The 17,500-nt window shown below is 41.8% G+C and overlaps 2 protein-coding genes across 2 annotated transcripts in view; both read left to right on the forward strand.

The window, feature by feature from the left end:
- Window positions 1-2,383: 2,383 nt before the first annotated feature.
- Window positions 2,384-5,384, forward strand: LOC134182139 (deformed epidermal autoregulatory factor 1-like). The gene is made up of 4 exons (XM_062649490.1): window positions 2,384-2,947; window positions 3,101-3,515; window positions 3,577-3,711; window positions 4,733-5,384. Exons 1-4 carry the CDS (start codon window positions 2,408-2,410, stop codon window positions 5,236-5,238), a joined length of 1,596 nt encoding a protein of 531 aa, XP_062505474.1. The 5' UTR covers window positions 2,384-2,407; the 3' UTR covers window positions 5,239-5,384.
- Window positions 5,385-12,253: 6,869 nt separating this feature from the next.
- LOC134182030 (uncharacterized) overlaps window positions 12,254-17,500 on the forward strand; it is a 15,137-nt gene continuing 9,890 nt past the window's right edge. The window contains exons 1-14 of the mRNA XM_062649349.1: window positions 12,254-12,576; window positions 12,643-12,679; window positions 13,492-13,637; window positions 13,698-13,745; window positions 13,888-14,061; window positions 15,235-15,291; window positions 15,873-16,049; window positions 16,267-16,303; window positions 16,360-16,490; window positions 16,547-16,594; window positions 16,662-16,925; window positions 16,992-17,039; window positions 17,107-17,196; window positions 17,265-17,500. The exon at window positions 17,265-17,500 is cut by the window's right edge and continues 64 nt beyond it. Coding sequence (XP_062505333.1) covers window positions 12,382-12,576; window positions 12,643-12,679; window positions 13,492-13,637; window positions 13,698-13,745; window positions 13,888-14,061; window positions 15,235-15,291; window positions 15,873-16,049; window positions 16,267-16,303; window positions 16,360-16,490; window positions 16,547-16,594; window positions 16,662-16,925; window positions 16,992-17,039; window positions 17,107-17,196; window positions 17,265-17,500 — 1,688 coding nt within the window. The 5' untranslated portion in view covers window positions 12,254-12,381. The remainder of the gene's footprint in view (window positions 12,577-12,642; window positions 12,680-13,491; window positions 13,638-13,697; window positions 13,746-13,887; window positions 14,062-15,234; window positions 15,292-15,872; window positions 16,050-16,266; window positions 16,304-16,359; window positions 16,491-16,546; window positions 16,595-16,661; window positions 16,926-16,991; window positions 17,040-17,106; window positions 17,197-17,264) is intronic.

A 17,500-nucleotide genomic window follows, 5' to 3' on the forward strand; every position in this document is an offset into this window, starting at 1 on the left:
TAAACGATGAATGAATGGAACTGAGAAATCTATTTGGGAGGCCTGTGACCCCACTACTCCCTCTTTAGTTAGTTAAGTCATTGTTTATACTATAACAGTAAGAAGGATTAGTGCGTATAAAGTTATTTATTATTGACTAACTAGTAAGCTATAGCGACGCACGATGCTATTAATGAAAGTGGCTGCTGCATGCATGATGTCTATGTTCTAACGGTTTGGCACGCGTTTGCTTTCTCTACACTATATAAACAAGCAATGATTCTTGTCTAGCTAGATAGATGCGTTTCCCGCAGTCTTTACGCATTTCAGATGCATATACATTGGAAACTGTATTTGTATAGGTAGTGTATACAGTTTGTCATCAGATAATGGGCCAGTCGAGAGTAGAGGCCACATCCCGTCTAGTTGATGAGGTATATGACATCACGTGGTCACATGTTACACCCCCTTTCTCATTGTAAATCCCGCGAATCTAGAGTATCGATCATATATATATATATATATATATATATATATATATATATATATATATATATATATATATTTATATATATATATAGCATTTTAGATCTTTGTGCAGATTTAATTAGACAAAGACAGAGAAAGTGTACGATTTGTTTGAAATGCAAAAGGTAATATTGGAAAGCTCTCGTTATTTAACATATATCAATTTTAGTTGAGTCCATTGACATCCGCCGTCTTCATAAGATATATCTGACTCTGCATGTATACATCACTATATGCATCTATATGGATCGCCCAATATAGTGCGTTTTAAAGTAGTCAAATTGATCGGACGATTGGGCAAAGATTTCATGTTATCTATCTATACATGTACAGTACAGTCGAAGTCCACTTATCCGGGCAGTTTGTTCCGGGCACATCCGTAACTCGGAATTGTCCGGTTCTTAGTTGGAACACTCCACAGTTGTCAAAACATACCCTTACTTCTTTCAAAGCATGCACTGCGGAACGTCATACATACATACATTACATGTTCACTCGCTCCATCTATAAGCCACGTGGTCCATAGGCTAGAAACACGGGACGCGATTAGGTGTGGTAGACGAACGTACCCGTAACGAGAGTCTGAATGTATTACTGTGTAGTGAGATTACTTTGGGGCGACTGCTACTTACCGACAAGCTTTTAATTAATTAATTCCATTTCTCCAATACCCTGTCATTCGGAAATTTTGGCTTTGAAGAAGAATCCATCATTTGAGAGAAGAAGAGCATTTCACTGCAGAAACTCTAGAATATGTACTGCAACCAATGGCATGCACAACTATCACGGTGATGTAATAGAAATTGAAGCATAATTCATTAATCAATTAAATTAACTGAGTCATTTGTATTGAAATCAATAGAAGTCGCATTGACACTAATCTTGCGGACTAAAAACGATAATTTTTCTATGACATCTCGTTACATTTTGACTGAACTGTGTATACATACAGTAGTGCAAGACTGCTCAACAAGTTTACGTAGTCGTGAGTTATAGGAAGCTTCTCTTGAGACAGGAAATGCTTGCGCGGCTTTTACAGACACATGCACAGCCTCACAGACAGTGATAATGATGCAATAATTGCTCTACTATATTGTAGTCGACCGTCTAAGCACCAGTAACAGCTGGCTAATTTAGTGTCGCATCGTATCTAAGTACTAGAGATGACAAACGTTCCATACTCAATACCTCTACATGCGACCAATCTACATACCACTCACTCTAGGCGTGCCACTTCATGAGTCACGTGATGCAAATGTAATTCGCCCTCTAGTGCGTAAATAGCGATAGGTAGACAGTATGTGTGCGCGCATGCAAATTTCCTATTATATACACCGTTGCACTCTCGCAAAGACCTCGTGTTACGAGAGTAGGGCAGGATTTTACTCGGCACTCATTAGGCTATGTGTGCATATTCGCTGTCGCAGATAGCGAGAGATCTGTGGCGGGATAACTTTCAGCTCGCGAGCAGCTGAGCAAACGGCACATCAACGACAACTCACGACTCACAAAGTGTTGTGAATCGGGATTGTCGCTCTCAACAGGTCTAGTCAAGAATGAAAGAGACGCAATCTATTGACTTTGGAGTGTCGCTGAGTGGCAGCAACCATTATTCTAGGTGTTTCTAGTTTGTCTGAGCGCTATAGAGATAGTCAGCTGACCTGCATGACTTCGCTTTCACAAGTCCGCACAAAGAGTCGACACCCTACGTGTTGAAAGCGATGGCCTCATGAGATACGAGGAATTAGGAGAACCTAACCATTCCGGTTTACAACTGGCGAACCGGACTGTTTCGTTGTATCTACTCAATGTCTCATACAATTAGCGAGATAATTGTAAGGATGTCCGGGTCTAATCGTTATCCGGGAAACTTTGACCTTCTATTTGCTAGTGCTTCGCCATGGCTGGCTGTGCTTCTCGTGCCATCGAATCGCGAATCGCCGAGTCTACGACAATCGACGAAGCACGTATAGATACGTCAGCTGCTGAACGAGGCACATCACGAGATGAAGTAGACGCCTCCCCTGCTGATAGTAAGTCTGGCGCAGTCACGGACACTGACTACGTATGTCAAACAAAAACGCCAACTCGCTTTCGATTGAGCAATAACTGGAAGACCGAGTTGCTCTCGTCCGAAGTACCAGATGTCATGCCGGTCAAGTGTGGCGACCTGGAGGGCGAACTCCATGTGCAGCTACTCGGGTCAGGCAGTCGTGGCCCGTGCATACACGCCGACGGCGAATGGCTGACGCCCAATCAGTTTGAATGTAAGGGCGGCCATGGTTACTTTCGCTACTGGAAGCGCAGCATTCGCCACGGTAGGAAGCCGCTCGACTGCTATCTAAAACTGGGTCTCATCAAACTACACCCAAGATTCTGTTCCTGTCAGCGTTGCTCTGCGCCTATCGTCGACGCGCCACAGAGGCTGCGTTTGAACAAGGTAAGAGGTAAAGTAGCTAGCAAGAAACGAGGTGAATTGCACTGTGCGTGGGCGTGGTCACTGAAGGCATCCGTGTTGTGTTGTGCTAGAGCGTTTCTTGGTGTTCTGTTTGCTGCCGTCTGCTACATTAAGCTTAACAAGTCGTTTGTTTAGGGGAAGAAACGAAGGCGAGACAGAGAACAGAAAGAGCCGAATGAGTCTCAGAGAGACGACGGGCTAGGGATGAGTGAGTCTGAGAGTCACAGCGAAGCGGACAGCGGCAACGAGGAAGGCAAACGTTGGCGAGACGGAAGTAGAAGAGACAGCATTGAAAGCGCAAATCATGACGACCGTCCGACCGCGGAGGTCGCCGCCGCCACGACGCAGCGGACACCACGCGGAAGGAAGCGAAGCAGGCTCGAACAGTTGCTCGAAAACGGTCAGGGAAACGGTGGGAATAGGAGAAACAGACTCTGCGATAGCAGATTAGTGAGAGGCAATAGCAAAGATTCACCATTGGAGTCAAGTAACCAAACTGAACAAGAAAGTATCACCGGCAGTTCGACGTCTGCAGTCACTCCAAACGCTAGTGAGCGGGCACGAATCAACCGCGCGGTTTTGTACTTTTGTTTACTGCCCGTTTCTTGCAGTGTCGTGTTTTGCTCCCAATTCGTTCAGCGCCGGACGCGAGGATGGCACAAATGACTCCACGTCGGCGAAAAAAACCGTTCAGTCAGAGTATGTTCGGCGCAATTTGTTTCCTGTTCGTGAACGCCAGTCATTCGGTATGGCTGCTACTTTATTTCTAAAGTTACTGCATTTCTAGACCCTAAACTCACTACATTTTAGACCCTCTAGCGCTACTGCATGCATTTTCCAACAATTATATAAATGTATAGACAATGACGTACAGATGCAGGGTTTTTTCTTTATTACTAGCAATACCTCTAGGCTTTAGCTAGCAATACCTCTAGGCTTTAGCTAGCGCCCTTTGTCTTGAGATATGAACATGATGTCTTCAGGAAATTTTGTTTTGGGACATCAAGCTCGTAAAGATAGAAAAACTCAATTTATACTTGACAACCAGCGCAGTTCTATGCTCCTTGAGCTTAATTCCTTCTTGGTGCATGTTTTCACATCTTAATTAATTTGTCACATCTAGGTCTACACAAAGTAGTGGACATGCTCATGGTGAAGGTAGCAGATAGCTCTACATCCTATACCGTGGCTGGTGTGGTTGACTTGTGTGTCAAGAGGACTGCTTGGCGTATGCGACCATAAAGTTTTTACAGCTAATAGCCTATCAAACAGTGAGACGTTTAATTAAGTGTTAGTGTTTACTCTGCATTGTTGCACTGTTTTAGAATCATTACAAGTTAATTGAATAACATTATTAGCTTATATCATTAATTAAATAATCAATGACGTCATTAATTGACGCACAAGCTTCCTTCAGCATGCAATAGTGACTCTGGGTAGGTACGCCACTGGTTTCAGGGGCAGTTCTAGGATTTGCCCGACGGGAGCGGGGGCGGGGCGCCAACGTCTTGAACATGCTCGTTTGTTCTTTATGCGAACCTAGAGCGGATGAACACGATATTGCCTCGTAGCACAGAATCGCTGGTTGGCTCTGTCGTACAAAAGGTGCTCTACAACAATATCCTTAATTAATGTCAACAGACACATTGTTAGCGTGTCACACACCGTAAATGTGTGACCGACCAACGAACTGAAGGGAGGGGAGGGAGCGTTTGCCCATGCCTGGACCCACCGCTGGGTTTATTTAATTAGTTATGTGTTGTATAGACCTCGAGTTGGTGGCTTCAGCGTCTGCTTCCCTCGTTGACCTCAATGGCGCTCGTTCTCTTCGCAGTCAGAAGGCTTCTAACGCAAGCAAAGTTGGTGAAACGCCGGATGGGAACGTCAAGCAGTCAGAATTCCATGGCGCCAGCGCCGACGCTACGCACGTCATTAAAAATGCGAGTCAATCACCGAGTTTGATTCGTAGGGAATCCGGTATGTCATCAAGAAAGTTGGCTCTGCGAAGTCGGATCCTTGTCGCTGTTCGCAAGGCAGGAGTCGACAGCGACGTGAAGCGCTGGAGTGTGGATGACGTGGCCGCGTTCATGCGCAATGTCGGGTTTAAGTTTCAGAGCTCGTTGTTTAGGGAGCACTTGATAAACGGCGAAGCACTAATGCGCGTGCAAGAAAAACATCTTTTGGAGACATTCAAGGTCAAGCTCGGAACAGCACTTTGCCTTTTTTCAGTTATTCACGGTCTACAGGTAGGATTAGCAGCTAGAGTTGACTGACGTAGGACGAATATTGGCATGCACTCATTGTAAAGTTAGTATAGACTCTAATATCAGTGATGCTGTAAGTTTAAAAATTATGTTGCAAATTTAGAACGAAATGTTTAGAACATTGGTAATGGCAAAAGGTAAATGGTGACGAGGTAGCAGTGGTTTGAAAAGGAACATCGTGTGTAGGCACGCAAGTAGTTGCTACTTAGTTACTTCATTTGTATACGTTTACCGCTGTAGGCTCTCCCAAATTATTGGAACAGCCTCAACCATGCACCAAACCACAATGCAGATCCTCATCAAACAAAACCACTTTTCAAAACAGTAATTATGCATGCTGTGCAAGATGCGTAAAAGACCCAGTTGATGCAAAGGTCAGATTCTAAATAGTAGCAAATATGACGAAAATACCGTATGCACCTTCTTCAGAACCAATGACAACCACTTGTGAAACTGGGTTGCCCAAAACAGACTACTTTGGATGTGGAAAAGCAGAATGTTGCTACACCATGAAGTCAAAACCACCGACTCTGAATGTTAGCATTCCCCAATACTGCTATATTGACCAGACATTGACTTTCGCTTGTTCCCGTTTCCTACTTAATTTTATTGCTGTAGGTTGGCAATTAATTAATTGACGATTAATTGTTCGACCAATTAGAAGGTATATGTCCGACCGCTTTGTTGAATGTCCAACCAAACTATGATTTGACTCAACTATTGTCCGACCAACTACAAATCGTTATAATCCTTACTGTACAGACATCTCTCTTTACTATATAAAGTCTGATCTGTCTGATCTGTCTGTCTGTCTATCAGTTTTCATTTATTTCAATACATTTTAAGCACAATTACAACACTAAATATGCACTAATCCGGGGTCGGATCCAGGAATTTTTGAAAGAGGGGTTCACCTGGTAGCAGTTATTTATAGCATTACTAATTTTCTCTTTTCTAATGAAATTATATAAAATTATTGAACCACGCCTATTGGAAAGAGGAGGTTGAACCCCCTGAATCCCCCTCTGGATCCGGCCCTGCTAAATCCTTGTCTCTTTCTCAAACTGTCTGTCTGTAACATCAATCACGCCGAAACTACCGAGCCAATCGCCACGACATCTAGCCTCGAACTTCCAGACCAGAGAGCGCGCGAAGCGCGCGAACTCTAGTCTGGACCAAGTTGATACTAAAATGATTTCGGAAATAGCCCTTCTAAGCCAATCAGCTTTTACAACCCGAATCTTGGTTGTAAATTCTGATTGGCTTAGCAATAATTGGTTCTGCTAAGTACACTAGCACTGATTGCGCGCGTGTGAAATCCTCGTGGGCGGCTAAGTGCACGCCAGAACAATGACTAAACTCTGCATGCCAGGACAATGATTAGACTCCGCACGCACACATCTTAGTTTTAGTTTCTGCTTCAGTTCTTCGATATTTTCAAGCTTGCGTTGACAGGACATGCACAGCAGCGTCGCCAGACCATCACCTGATGACTGGTCGAGCGGTTAGACTAGCAAGCAATCTGCCGAAGAATCAAAGAGTCCTCGTTTCATGCCATCTATCAAGATATCGCCGCAAACACGGCAGACGTCTCCTTCTTCGTGAGATCTCATGGCATTTACAAATGATATGTTGATCTAGGTAAAACGATCCTACGCTGTTAGACACCATTTAGCACACTATTGATAAATACTTTCGAAATCTTTTAGTATCGACTTGGTTCAGACTAAAGGAGTTCGCGCGCTTTGCGCGCTCTCTGGTCTGGAAATTCGAGGCTACACGAAACCGTGCATGAAGACTGCGTTCCACACAGCAATGCAAACGCACGTTTCGGTTGTACGAATTGACTATTTAAAGAGGCGCCTTTTGAAGTCCACGAACCCGACGGTATTAGCGAGGATACTGATGTTGCTCAAAGTTTGCATGACAAACTGTGAGAGCACGCCGAATTGATGGAGGTCGGCACAGTGAAGGTGTTGCGGACTGCCGTAATTTCTTGCTGATCGAACTCGCTTCCATTTGCGCCGGAATTCATCAAGGTGACCCATTGGTACCAGCTCTCTTTGCTACAGCAATCCATCCAAATCTTCTTTTGCTAAGCAGCAACATCCTAATGTAACCATCTTGGCTTATCTTCATGACATCTATGTCGTAGGACCATCAAATTGCTGTATGTCTGTTTTATCAGATATCAAAGCATCATTTGAGAAAATAAATCTAGCTATTTGTAATAGAAAGTGCGAGCTCTATTGTCCAAGTGGGTCTATTGATAGCCAGGTTGAAATTCCAGTGGTAATTGATGGCACAGAAATACTAGGAACACCAATTGGAAGTCCAAGTTATGTGGAGTCAAAATGTGTTGAGATTTCTAAGTCTGGCCAAGATCTATGCACAAAGTTAACTGAATTGGATGATTCACAGAGTGCACTACTATTTTTACGACATTGTCATGTACCAAGGATAAACCACCTAGCTAGATCAGTTGTTCCTTCTTATCTTTAACCTGCTGCAAAGATCCATGATGAATTGACTAGAACTACATTTAACGATATTTTGAAGTTAGAGTCAATTGATGAGTGCAAGTGGAGACAAGCTACTCTAAAAATCAAGCACGGAGGTTTTGGGTTGATATCAACAGAAGAATCATCAAACATTGCCTGTGTAGCAAGTTGGGCTCACAGTATTCATGAGTTACCTCTCCGCTTCCCAAGCTTGCAATAATCTGTTGATACTATTCACTCAACAGACCTAGAACTACCATCTCAATCATTGGCATATTACTTAATTAAACTCAGCTTTTTTCGTCCTTACCTTTGTCTCCATCTTTGAATAACAATTTGAGAAATGCTTCAAATCTTTGTGATTTGTCTTTAAATCCCGTGAAGCTTCAACAACGAATTAGTCAAGGAATCGACAAACTAAGGGCAGATTTGATCTTAGATGATGCAAAAGGTGCTAGAGATGCTGCCAGGTTACGATCTCTACAAGGAAAAGGTGCGGGAGCTTGGTTAGAATCAGTCCCTACTTCAGAAAAGTTTGCAATGAATAAGAATGAATTTCAGATAGCGGTTTTTCTGAGACTAGGACAACCGATGCCTTTCAATTCTTGTGTCACACATTGTAACTGTGGCAGGGAACTGGATGCTGATGGTTGCCATCTCCTCACTTGTAAGCTTGGTGGAGGCCCTGTGTGGGAACACAATAATCTTGTAGCAGAGTGGTGTCAGTGTCTCAGGGACTTGCAACTGCATCACAAAAAAATGTAAGAATCAATATATAGACAGTGAAGACAGACCAGACATCATAGTATATGATTCAGGAATAGGTGCCAATGTCGAACTCGATTTCTCTCTGGCACACTCATTTAGTAGCGACACAGTGGTAAGAGCATCGAGAGAGGACAGATTTGCAGCTGCAAAAAGGGAGGAGAAAAAATAAATAAATATTCAAGTCAACAGCATCCAGGGTCATGCAAAGCTACCTTCATTCCAGTGATTTTTGAACATTTTGGTTGGTGGGGAGAAAAGGCAGACAATTATTTGAACCAGCTGGTCAAGAGATCGAGAGATGTAGAAAGTGGATCAAGTGAAGCACAGTTTAGAGGACAATGGAGAAAGAGACTATCAATATGCCTTCAGAAGTCCAATTCCAAAGTAATATCGAGAAACTTAGAAGAATTGCAGAGGGAAATGAAGAATTGGACGACAATGAAAGAGACATTCAGAACATCATTCATTAAAATTTTAGTAGTATTCAATCTGTATGTCTCAGTAGATGGACATTTAGGTTAGCAGTTTTACTGATACTGTTCTTGTAAAATTTTGCTTTTTGTGTTCAATAGTGAAATAAGACAGACAGACAGACAGGCAGACAGAGACAGGAAGAAGGCGTATGAGAAGAAACAGGCACGGTTTCCTCATGTTTCCACATGCTGTGAGTAATTTGCATGCTTGCCGCATATTGAACGTTAACTAGATAACTGAAGACCATGCAAGTACATAGACTTACATAGAATATATCTGATATACATATACTTACCTTCAAGAGCGTGCAGTGTACAAACAGTAAAATTTAATACCAATTTTATAGATAATTAATTAAAATTATATATTTTATTGTATTAATAATGTTAGTATACTTCACCACACTAGTAGAGTACCCATGCAATTTTGGGTGGAAGATAAAGACAACATAATCAGGGGTGTTGTTACCAGGCAAACGGAGCCAAAGTTGATTCCGGACACGGATCCTTTGGCTCCAAGTTAACAATGAAACTAAAATTTAATGTGTTCCTTTCCCGGAGTCAAAGCCATTGTCAGAATCTGGACTCTGTGTCCGCCAGTTCTGTACAGGAACTATGCTATCAATGGTCTGTTTATGTAAGAGGTTACATGGATCTGCGGAGGACCAGAGCCGTATATACAAAGACAACTCTGGGCTCCAAGTACAGGGTAGCAACACCAAAATTTGAATCCGAAATTGATGACCACTTGCAACCCTGACATACACACAAAGAAAATACTCAAAATACAGAAGAAAAAATGAAACAAATACAAATGATTGTAGGGGCAAACAAACTACATCCTGAATTTATGTGTGGGCGGTGCGTGCACACGTAACTTTTAAATATTAACACAGTCTTCCACTAGTATTCTTTTGCTCATAATACTAACACGTAGACAGTAGTTTTCACAGGCTCACGGCTTTAATATGTTTAAAGTAACGCATACCAGTGGCAGATCTAGGGTAGGAGTTGTAGGGGCTGCAACCCCCTTTTTGTTAGCCTCGGAGCTAAAGCACAAGGCACCGTGGTGCTCATTTCAAACGGTGTAATAACTAGACAGACTTTAGACGAAGTGACAGCGAAACTTCAGACTCGTGTGACCAGGATATCGTTGTTGCGTACGGAATAGTTCACTCAGTAACTAAAAGAATTGAGGCGACAAGGCGGGGTCTATACAACCTTCTTGTCTTCTGATATCAATACATCGTGCCGCTCGCAGACAGTATTGGATCCGTAGAATCTGTTCCAAGAAAATGAACTTACAGCGAAACTGGAGCAATACACCTAGTCGGAGTCCGATTGTGCACTACAAACGATCCGCTGCGATATCGCTCCTAGACGCTCTGCTTCAGATGCGCGAAGGATTTAGTGGTGAGCAAGATAATGTCCGAGCATTGTTGTGTCTAGTGCCTACCCTTCTGGTTCGTTTTGGCGTTGATCCAATGAAAAGCGTAGATGGAATATGTTGCAGTGGCAAGCTGATCTTCCATTTCCGAAGTATCTACGAGGTGAGGTGAGAGGGTGGCGGTCAGTATAGCAAAGCAAATACCAGAAAATGCAAGATTCGGGGGCAAGAGTGCAAGGAGGCCATACTCAAAAACCTTCTCGTGGCCTGGAAGCATGCATGCACTGGCGTAACTAGTGGGGTGTATACATGAGGTGGTTTCAAGCAAAAGGATGGCATGATTTTCGTAGAAACACAAATCGACATCAACCGGCTAAGAAAATGTTGCACATATGTAACTCTAGCGTAATTTAGCTAAGCATGAGTACAAACCTAACTTTATTCATAGATCATAACATATCTGACAACAAGTTGGGTGACTTCCCCGTAGTCCACATGCAGGTCAGATAACCTTTTCTGACCCATTGCGGACCGTAATGTTGATTTTATCCATCTTGCCCATAGCAATAATTAAGCGCTTATACGCTCACAACTTTAGTAGTTACTTGCCATGTGCAAACAATTGTAGTAATGCTGCAATTGTGGGACAGAGATATGATTCAGCCAGGTTTGTCTAGAGAGAGCAGGCTTTGGGGAGTTGACAGCCGCTTCACCTATCATATGACGTTTTACTCAAGTCCATCCAGCGACCTACCTTAATTTTGAACGTGTCATCACTGGTTTCTTCTGGCAATTGAACGATCCTTTTCACTAGCGAAGAACTGTAGTATGGACTCCTGAGATTTGAGCGTATAGACAATATAGCTTTGTTTCAATCACTCTTCGTGCTTCTCTTCTACATTGTCACGCATCTGCTTGCATTGAGATTGTGCATCACATTGTTGCATAGCATGGGCAACTTCAGAAGGTTGGCCAGAAGGGCGTGCCAACTACAGTGCAGTTCTAGCTACGTTGAGGTGGTTTCTGTGCGACAAGAAAGTAATGCTAGTTACGCCACTGTGCATGTGACTACACAAGCGTGTTCATTGTCGCTATTGATAGCATGTACACTGCCTATCACAAGCAGGAAGGTCATTTTCCCTACTGAGGAGACTGAAGACTTAGGCAAGGTCTACCATGGCAGGGAAGCGTCTCGCAGACGTATCAGTTATCTAGCGCCATGCATTACAAAGAGCGAGTACCAGTATAGCCGAAGGTTGTCACGCCTTTGTACAAAATCATCTACGGAGGTTGTTCCTATAGTCTTTGTTTATAAGAGACATACCTGCACCATAATTTACTTACTTAACGTTTCTTTAGCAGTAATACAGAGGCATGATGAAGCTAGATTCTGTCAAACAGTTTTGATGATCTACGGAGTTCCTAGCATGACACATTGCTAAATATATGTTGCCATAGTTGTTGCCATTTACTCTAGCTAGGCTCTAGGAAGCTTGGGCCATTTGCACCTATAGTAACAATACAAGAGCATTGACTAACGTAGGCGTGGTCTATCAAAACCCCTTTTCAAAAATTCTGGATCCGCGCCTGCATACGTGAACATACGTCAGAACCATGGCGATCAGTTGGCTGCCGACACGTGAGATGGACACGTGACTACATAGCGAGTACCGCATGCGCAAGTTTTTAGGAAAGGGCATTGCGAGTGATTTAGTTTGTATGGCCTAACATAAATTCTAATTCAACTCTGTTTTATGTAATTGGTACTCGGTCGGACAAACAACATCCATTCTGGCCTTGGCAGATCTCCATAGGGTTACATTGTCACCCTCTGAGTCTGTTTTGGTGTCATGATTACGTAATTACGTATGCGCAATAAATTCCCGTATCTTGTCTGCGTTCTAGGAAGTCGACCGACCGCTTGCTAAACAGATCAAACTGGAAGACCTCACGTCGTACTCACTGCTTGCCGTAGTCTATATGTAATCGACAGATATTCGTTGGCTCCGCCTACCGCAGTAAAATGGCCGGCACAGACGTTCCAGAGGATGTACTTTCGTGGGTGGCACTTGGAAGTCAGTCTGAAGACGCACAAGTTGCGCACGTATTTTTTACGCGAGCACTCGACAGGTACTGGCAGAACAGTCAAAATCACGACACGCCCACGCTCTTCGAGAGACGTCTTCGTTCGTCACTGGCTCACTGCTGTATCTCATTGGTAGGCAAAGCACTCATTTGGAGTTGGTTGTTCAAGAATGTTAGTTATATATAAACTTTGTTGTAGAAATTATTTTCAGATGTTCTTGGGCACACATCTAGAGGTAGGAATATATATATAGCATGCCACGCCTAGAGGTTTGTTGTTGCTGTTGTTGTTTTTGTTTTTGTTGTTTTGTTGTTGCTGTTGTTGTTGCTTTTGTTGTTGTTGTTGCTGTAGTTGTGGCTGTTGTTGTTGTTGCGGTTTTGTTGTTGCTGTTGCTGTTGTTGTTGTTGTGATTGTTGTTGTTGTTGCTGTTTGTTGTTGTTGTTGTTGTTGCTGTTTGTTGTTGTTGTTATTGTCTCTTTTGTTGTTGGTGTTGTTGTTGCTGTAGTTGTTGCTGTTGTTGCTGCTGGTGTTGTCGTCGTTGCTTTTGTTGTTGTTGTTGTTGTTGCTGTTTTGTTGTTGCTGTTTTGTTGTTGCTGTTGTTGTTGTTATTGTTGCTTTTGTTATTGTTGTTGTTATTGTTGCTTTTGTTATTGTTGTCGTTGTTGCTGTAGTTGCTGTTGTTGCTGTTTTGTTGTTGTTCCTGTTGTTGTTGTTGCTGTAGTGGTTGCTGTTTTGTTGTTGCTGCTGTTGTTGTTTTTGTTGTAGTTGTAGTTGCTGTTTTGCTGTTGTTGCTGTTGTTGTTGTTGTTGTTGTTGTTGCTATTGTTGTTACTGGTTTTGCTATTGTTGTTGTTGCAACTGTTGTTGTTTATGTTGTTTTTGTTGTTGCTACTGTTGTAACTGTTGTTGTTGCTGTTGCTGTTTTTGTTGTAGTTTTCGTCATTGTTGCTGTTGTTGTTTTTGTTGTAGTTGTTGTTGCTGTTGTTGCTGTTGTTGTTGCTGTTGTTGTTGTTGTGAGGTGTGAGTGTTTACATGTGTTTGTTTGTAGGATTGCAGCCTCCGTGTGATGACCTTCTTGTAGATCCGGAGCTATGGGGTGATCTAATAAGTCTAGAACAAAATGCGTGCATCGAAGTTGGAGACTACAGGAGAGCAATGAGACGAGTCGATGGAATGTTGCAGTACTCTCCTATAGTAACATACATACGGCCGTATCTTTCTTGTGCATCATTACACTCTCATGCATGTTGTTAGCCTTCTTTGGCACACTCGATGAGAAGTCATCTTCACAGTGTTATAGAGGTTAATTAATTAATTAATTGTAACATCTGTTTTATAATAATAATAATAATAATAATAATGATAATAATGCATATGGTCTGTATTATGTTTCTAATAAATTTATCAATTTTTATGATCAGTTGTGATTTTTCTATTTTTGCAGGCTAAAGAGAACGAGAAGAAGGAGTTGGCAAAAAAGAAAGAGACTCTTGAAGCAGTCAACAAGGAATATGATCGAATGAAGAATAGCAATATGACTGATGAGAGCGAGTCAATTCTTCCACCGGGTTTCAGTGAGCAGTCTCTAAGGGGAGCTATTGATGAACTTACTGAAGAAGTAAATACAGTGTGTGTAATTATGTTTGTATTTTATCAATGTTCGACTTGCCATTATCCATTATTTAATTATTTGTGCCTACTAATTGATGGTTGATATTGATTTCACTAAAATTATTACATAATACTGAACCTTTGTAGAGACAGAGACAAATGAATTATTGATTCAATATCAAACACTGATTAGGTTGAAATTCTTTGCAATGCTAGACAGAAGTCATCATGTTGTCCATATTCTGTATTGTTTATTTATCAGTTCAGACAGTTTGTGTCTCTTGTTTTAAATGTTGAACATAGGTTCAGTAGATCTCTGTCAACTTCAGCTTTAAATTCTTGTGATAACCAGTCGTCAATGTCGTTATTCTTGTTTCTTTGAAATTTCAGGGGAACTAGGCATATGATTGTTTAGGCATAAGCCACTGTATATACGTATAAGTTGTTTTGGATAGGACATCAATGCTTGACTGACATTTGTAAGCAACTTTGCTCTGGTCAGTTAATCTGGTGAAATTGTATGTCACAATTAATTATGCATTCATGTCTGATTCATTGTAGCATTGTAGTATATCGAAGGTATAAATTAGTCTCGCGTAGCCAGACCCCTTTCTGCCACTGTCATTTTCAACAAAAGTATGATGTGGCAGAAAGCTCTCTGGCCACGCGAGACTAGGTATACATGTGTTCAATAGTTTTTAGTATGACACTTTGTTATCATGATGTTTCTTCAATTTGTTCAAATAATGCGACAAACAGCATTGAACCAGGTAACAAAGCAGCATTTATACAAACCATACCTTTTCCTTGTCAGTATTTTGGCATTTCTTTGTGCTGCTTTTACGCTATACCATGAAATCTGTTGGAAAGTGGTCAGCCAAGTCATCTGGACATTTATTGAATCTTTCAAATTTAGCATTAGGCAGTAGATTTCAAATCTAAATTGAGTTGTTTGATTAATTTTAAAAAATTGAAATTAAACTGGCTCATTCTATTCAAAATCATATTTGCAGACATTGCTAGAGACAAATCAGCAATTGTTCATGCCAGTTATGAATTGCTCTTTAAGTAACCGGTCTGCTCGTAAAAGACAGTCACATATGGCAATAGTTCGTGTGTGCATGCCTCGGTATAGTAGTCATTCCTTTCGGTTGATATTATATTTTGTTTTTGACTTTAGTCATGGAAGACGTCAGCACTACCAGGTCCACCAACATTTGAACCTACTCCTGACAATGTGAGTTGATTTTAATTCTAGCAGTATGTATGATCTGCCTATGCTATTCACATCTGTCATGTTATATCTTTATGGGCCTCTGACAAATGTCAACTGTTTGGAGTTGACTGTAGCCTATAGGGCTAATTCTACAGTATTGAAACTCGAAGAGTTTATTGGCATGCGATACTGTAATCAAAAGGCCTTCGTTGATGTGTGACTCTGTTTTAGTGTCCAACAGGTTACAGCTGCTCACACTTAGTTAATTAATTAATTAATTTCTAGCTGCCAGGTCATACTGGGAGTCACCTGCTGTGTGTTTGACATGGAACAAGATTTTGGGCTGACGGCATAAGTGATGGCTTTAACTCTCAGAGTTGTTGAACTCATGTCTCTCAGACTCTTCACAATGAAATTTTATCTACAAGCTTATTTTCTTGTCACGTGATTCACGTGCGCTATGGAGCCAGTGGAAATGGGCGTATCTCGCTATGCATGCAAATGAAATTCTCTGCGCATGATCATTGATCTGAAGAATGTAATGCTTGACCAGGACAGGTTGATCTCTTATTCGACTGGGTGCTGACTTTGACATGTTGTAGGTTCCAAATGAAGCGATTGAGCTCATAAATACTGCTTGTGAAATGGAGCCAAAAGATGCCTTGAAACTCTTCTGCCGAGGTTTGGAAATTTACACAAGAACTGTGGGATACCGAGAAACTCCCTCAGAATTTGAACAGCGTGCTCTGGTACTGATATCAAACTGCTGCTTGAAACTGGTATGAAACTTTCATGTATGTTTGAGTTAAAACCTTATTTTAGTTTCATAATTCACGTTAAAATGAAGGTGAATCAAACTGTGATGTGTCCATAAAATAGACTATGAAAGTATGTAGATTCGAGGCATGCAGATAGCAGGTGGAATGTACTGGCATCTGCATGTACTACATATTTGTAATGTCCTCTAACTTCTTGATACGCTGTGTTTTGTTTTAGAATATGCCGAGTGATGTAATACGGTACACTACACGTGGTAAGGCTTGGACAGCTGATCGTGCAGACAGTATATCTAATATCAAGTTTGTTCAGTGATCGATTTAGGAAACGTACTGCAACACGTACAAATAGGTCGATCTCTAAGAGGCGTTGCATATGAGCAACTGGGAGACTTCGACAAGGCGTTGGCCGATGTTGCAGCGTTTCGAGAGTTTGATCCTCTGGCTAGTTGATATATACACCACAGTTGTTACCAAATGTCAACTGTACTGTCTTACAGAATAAGGCCTACATAGACAAGCACATAGAGTTAGAAGATCGTCGTAAAGTTTGGGACTCCTGTTGATATAAAATTTATTTAATGTGTTGTGACATTGCTTCTTGCCTTGATGTAGGCAAAAGAAGGTATGCAGCATCAGGGTGGAGTTAGTGACAGTAAAGATAGCAATGAAGTGAATAATCTGTGCAAAGAGATGAGTGGGACATCTTTGGTCGAGATAGAAGGAGACGAATTACCATGGAATAGAGTCGACAGGAGCACTGGCAGCAAGTCTGCTGTACTTAGTTATCGAGACAATTTGAGGATTGGACTCGATTCTGATCACGTGAATGACAAAGGCAATGAAGCTGCAATAAATGTCGCTGGAGCAGCCATCAAGGTGTCGATCTGAAATTATTTGTCGGGGCTGAAAATTTTAGAATTTAAATTTTTATTTTTCATTAAGGAAAAATCAAAGAAACAGAAGAGGGCGGAAGCTTATAAGAGACAACTGGTGCTACCCAATATATGCATTTTCATTAATTAAATTTATTCTAAACGTGATGAACTTCTGATTGTAGGAAGGAGAGAAAATAAAGCAAGAAGTTCTACTAGCTGTTGAAAAGAAAGCTAGAGAGCAGCAGAGAGAGACGGAAAAGACCACAAATGAGGTTAATTAATTGTATTTGGATTACATATCCCGTATGATGTAGTTCTATACCAAATTGCATCACTTCAGGCTTCAGTTGAAAGTCACAAAGAGCCAACTGGAGCACCTTCGCCTGTCAAGAAGAAGCGGGGAAAGAAAAAAAGGAAGAGAACGAGAAGAAAGACTCTGACACTGCGCGCAGCCAGAGATCGTCAAGGTGACGGATCCGACAGTGACGATAGCAGTGACAGCGGAGAGACGGACGACAGCGAGTCGGCCTCACTTCTAGACGATAGCACAGTCTACGGACGATTTGCCGTTTTGCA

The sequence above is a fragment of the Corticium candelabrum genome, chromosome 7 (assembly GCF_963422355.1).
Source record: "Corticium candelabrum chromosome 7, ooCorCand1.1, whole genome shotgun sequence".
NCBI lineage: Eukaryota > Metazoa > Porifera > Homoscleromorpha > Homosclerophorida > Plakinidae > Corticium > Corticium candelabrum.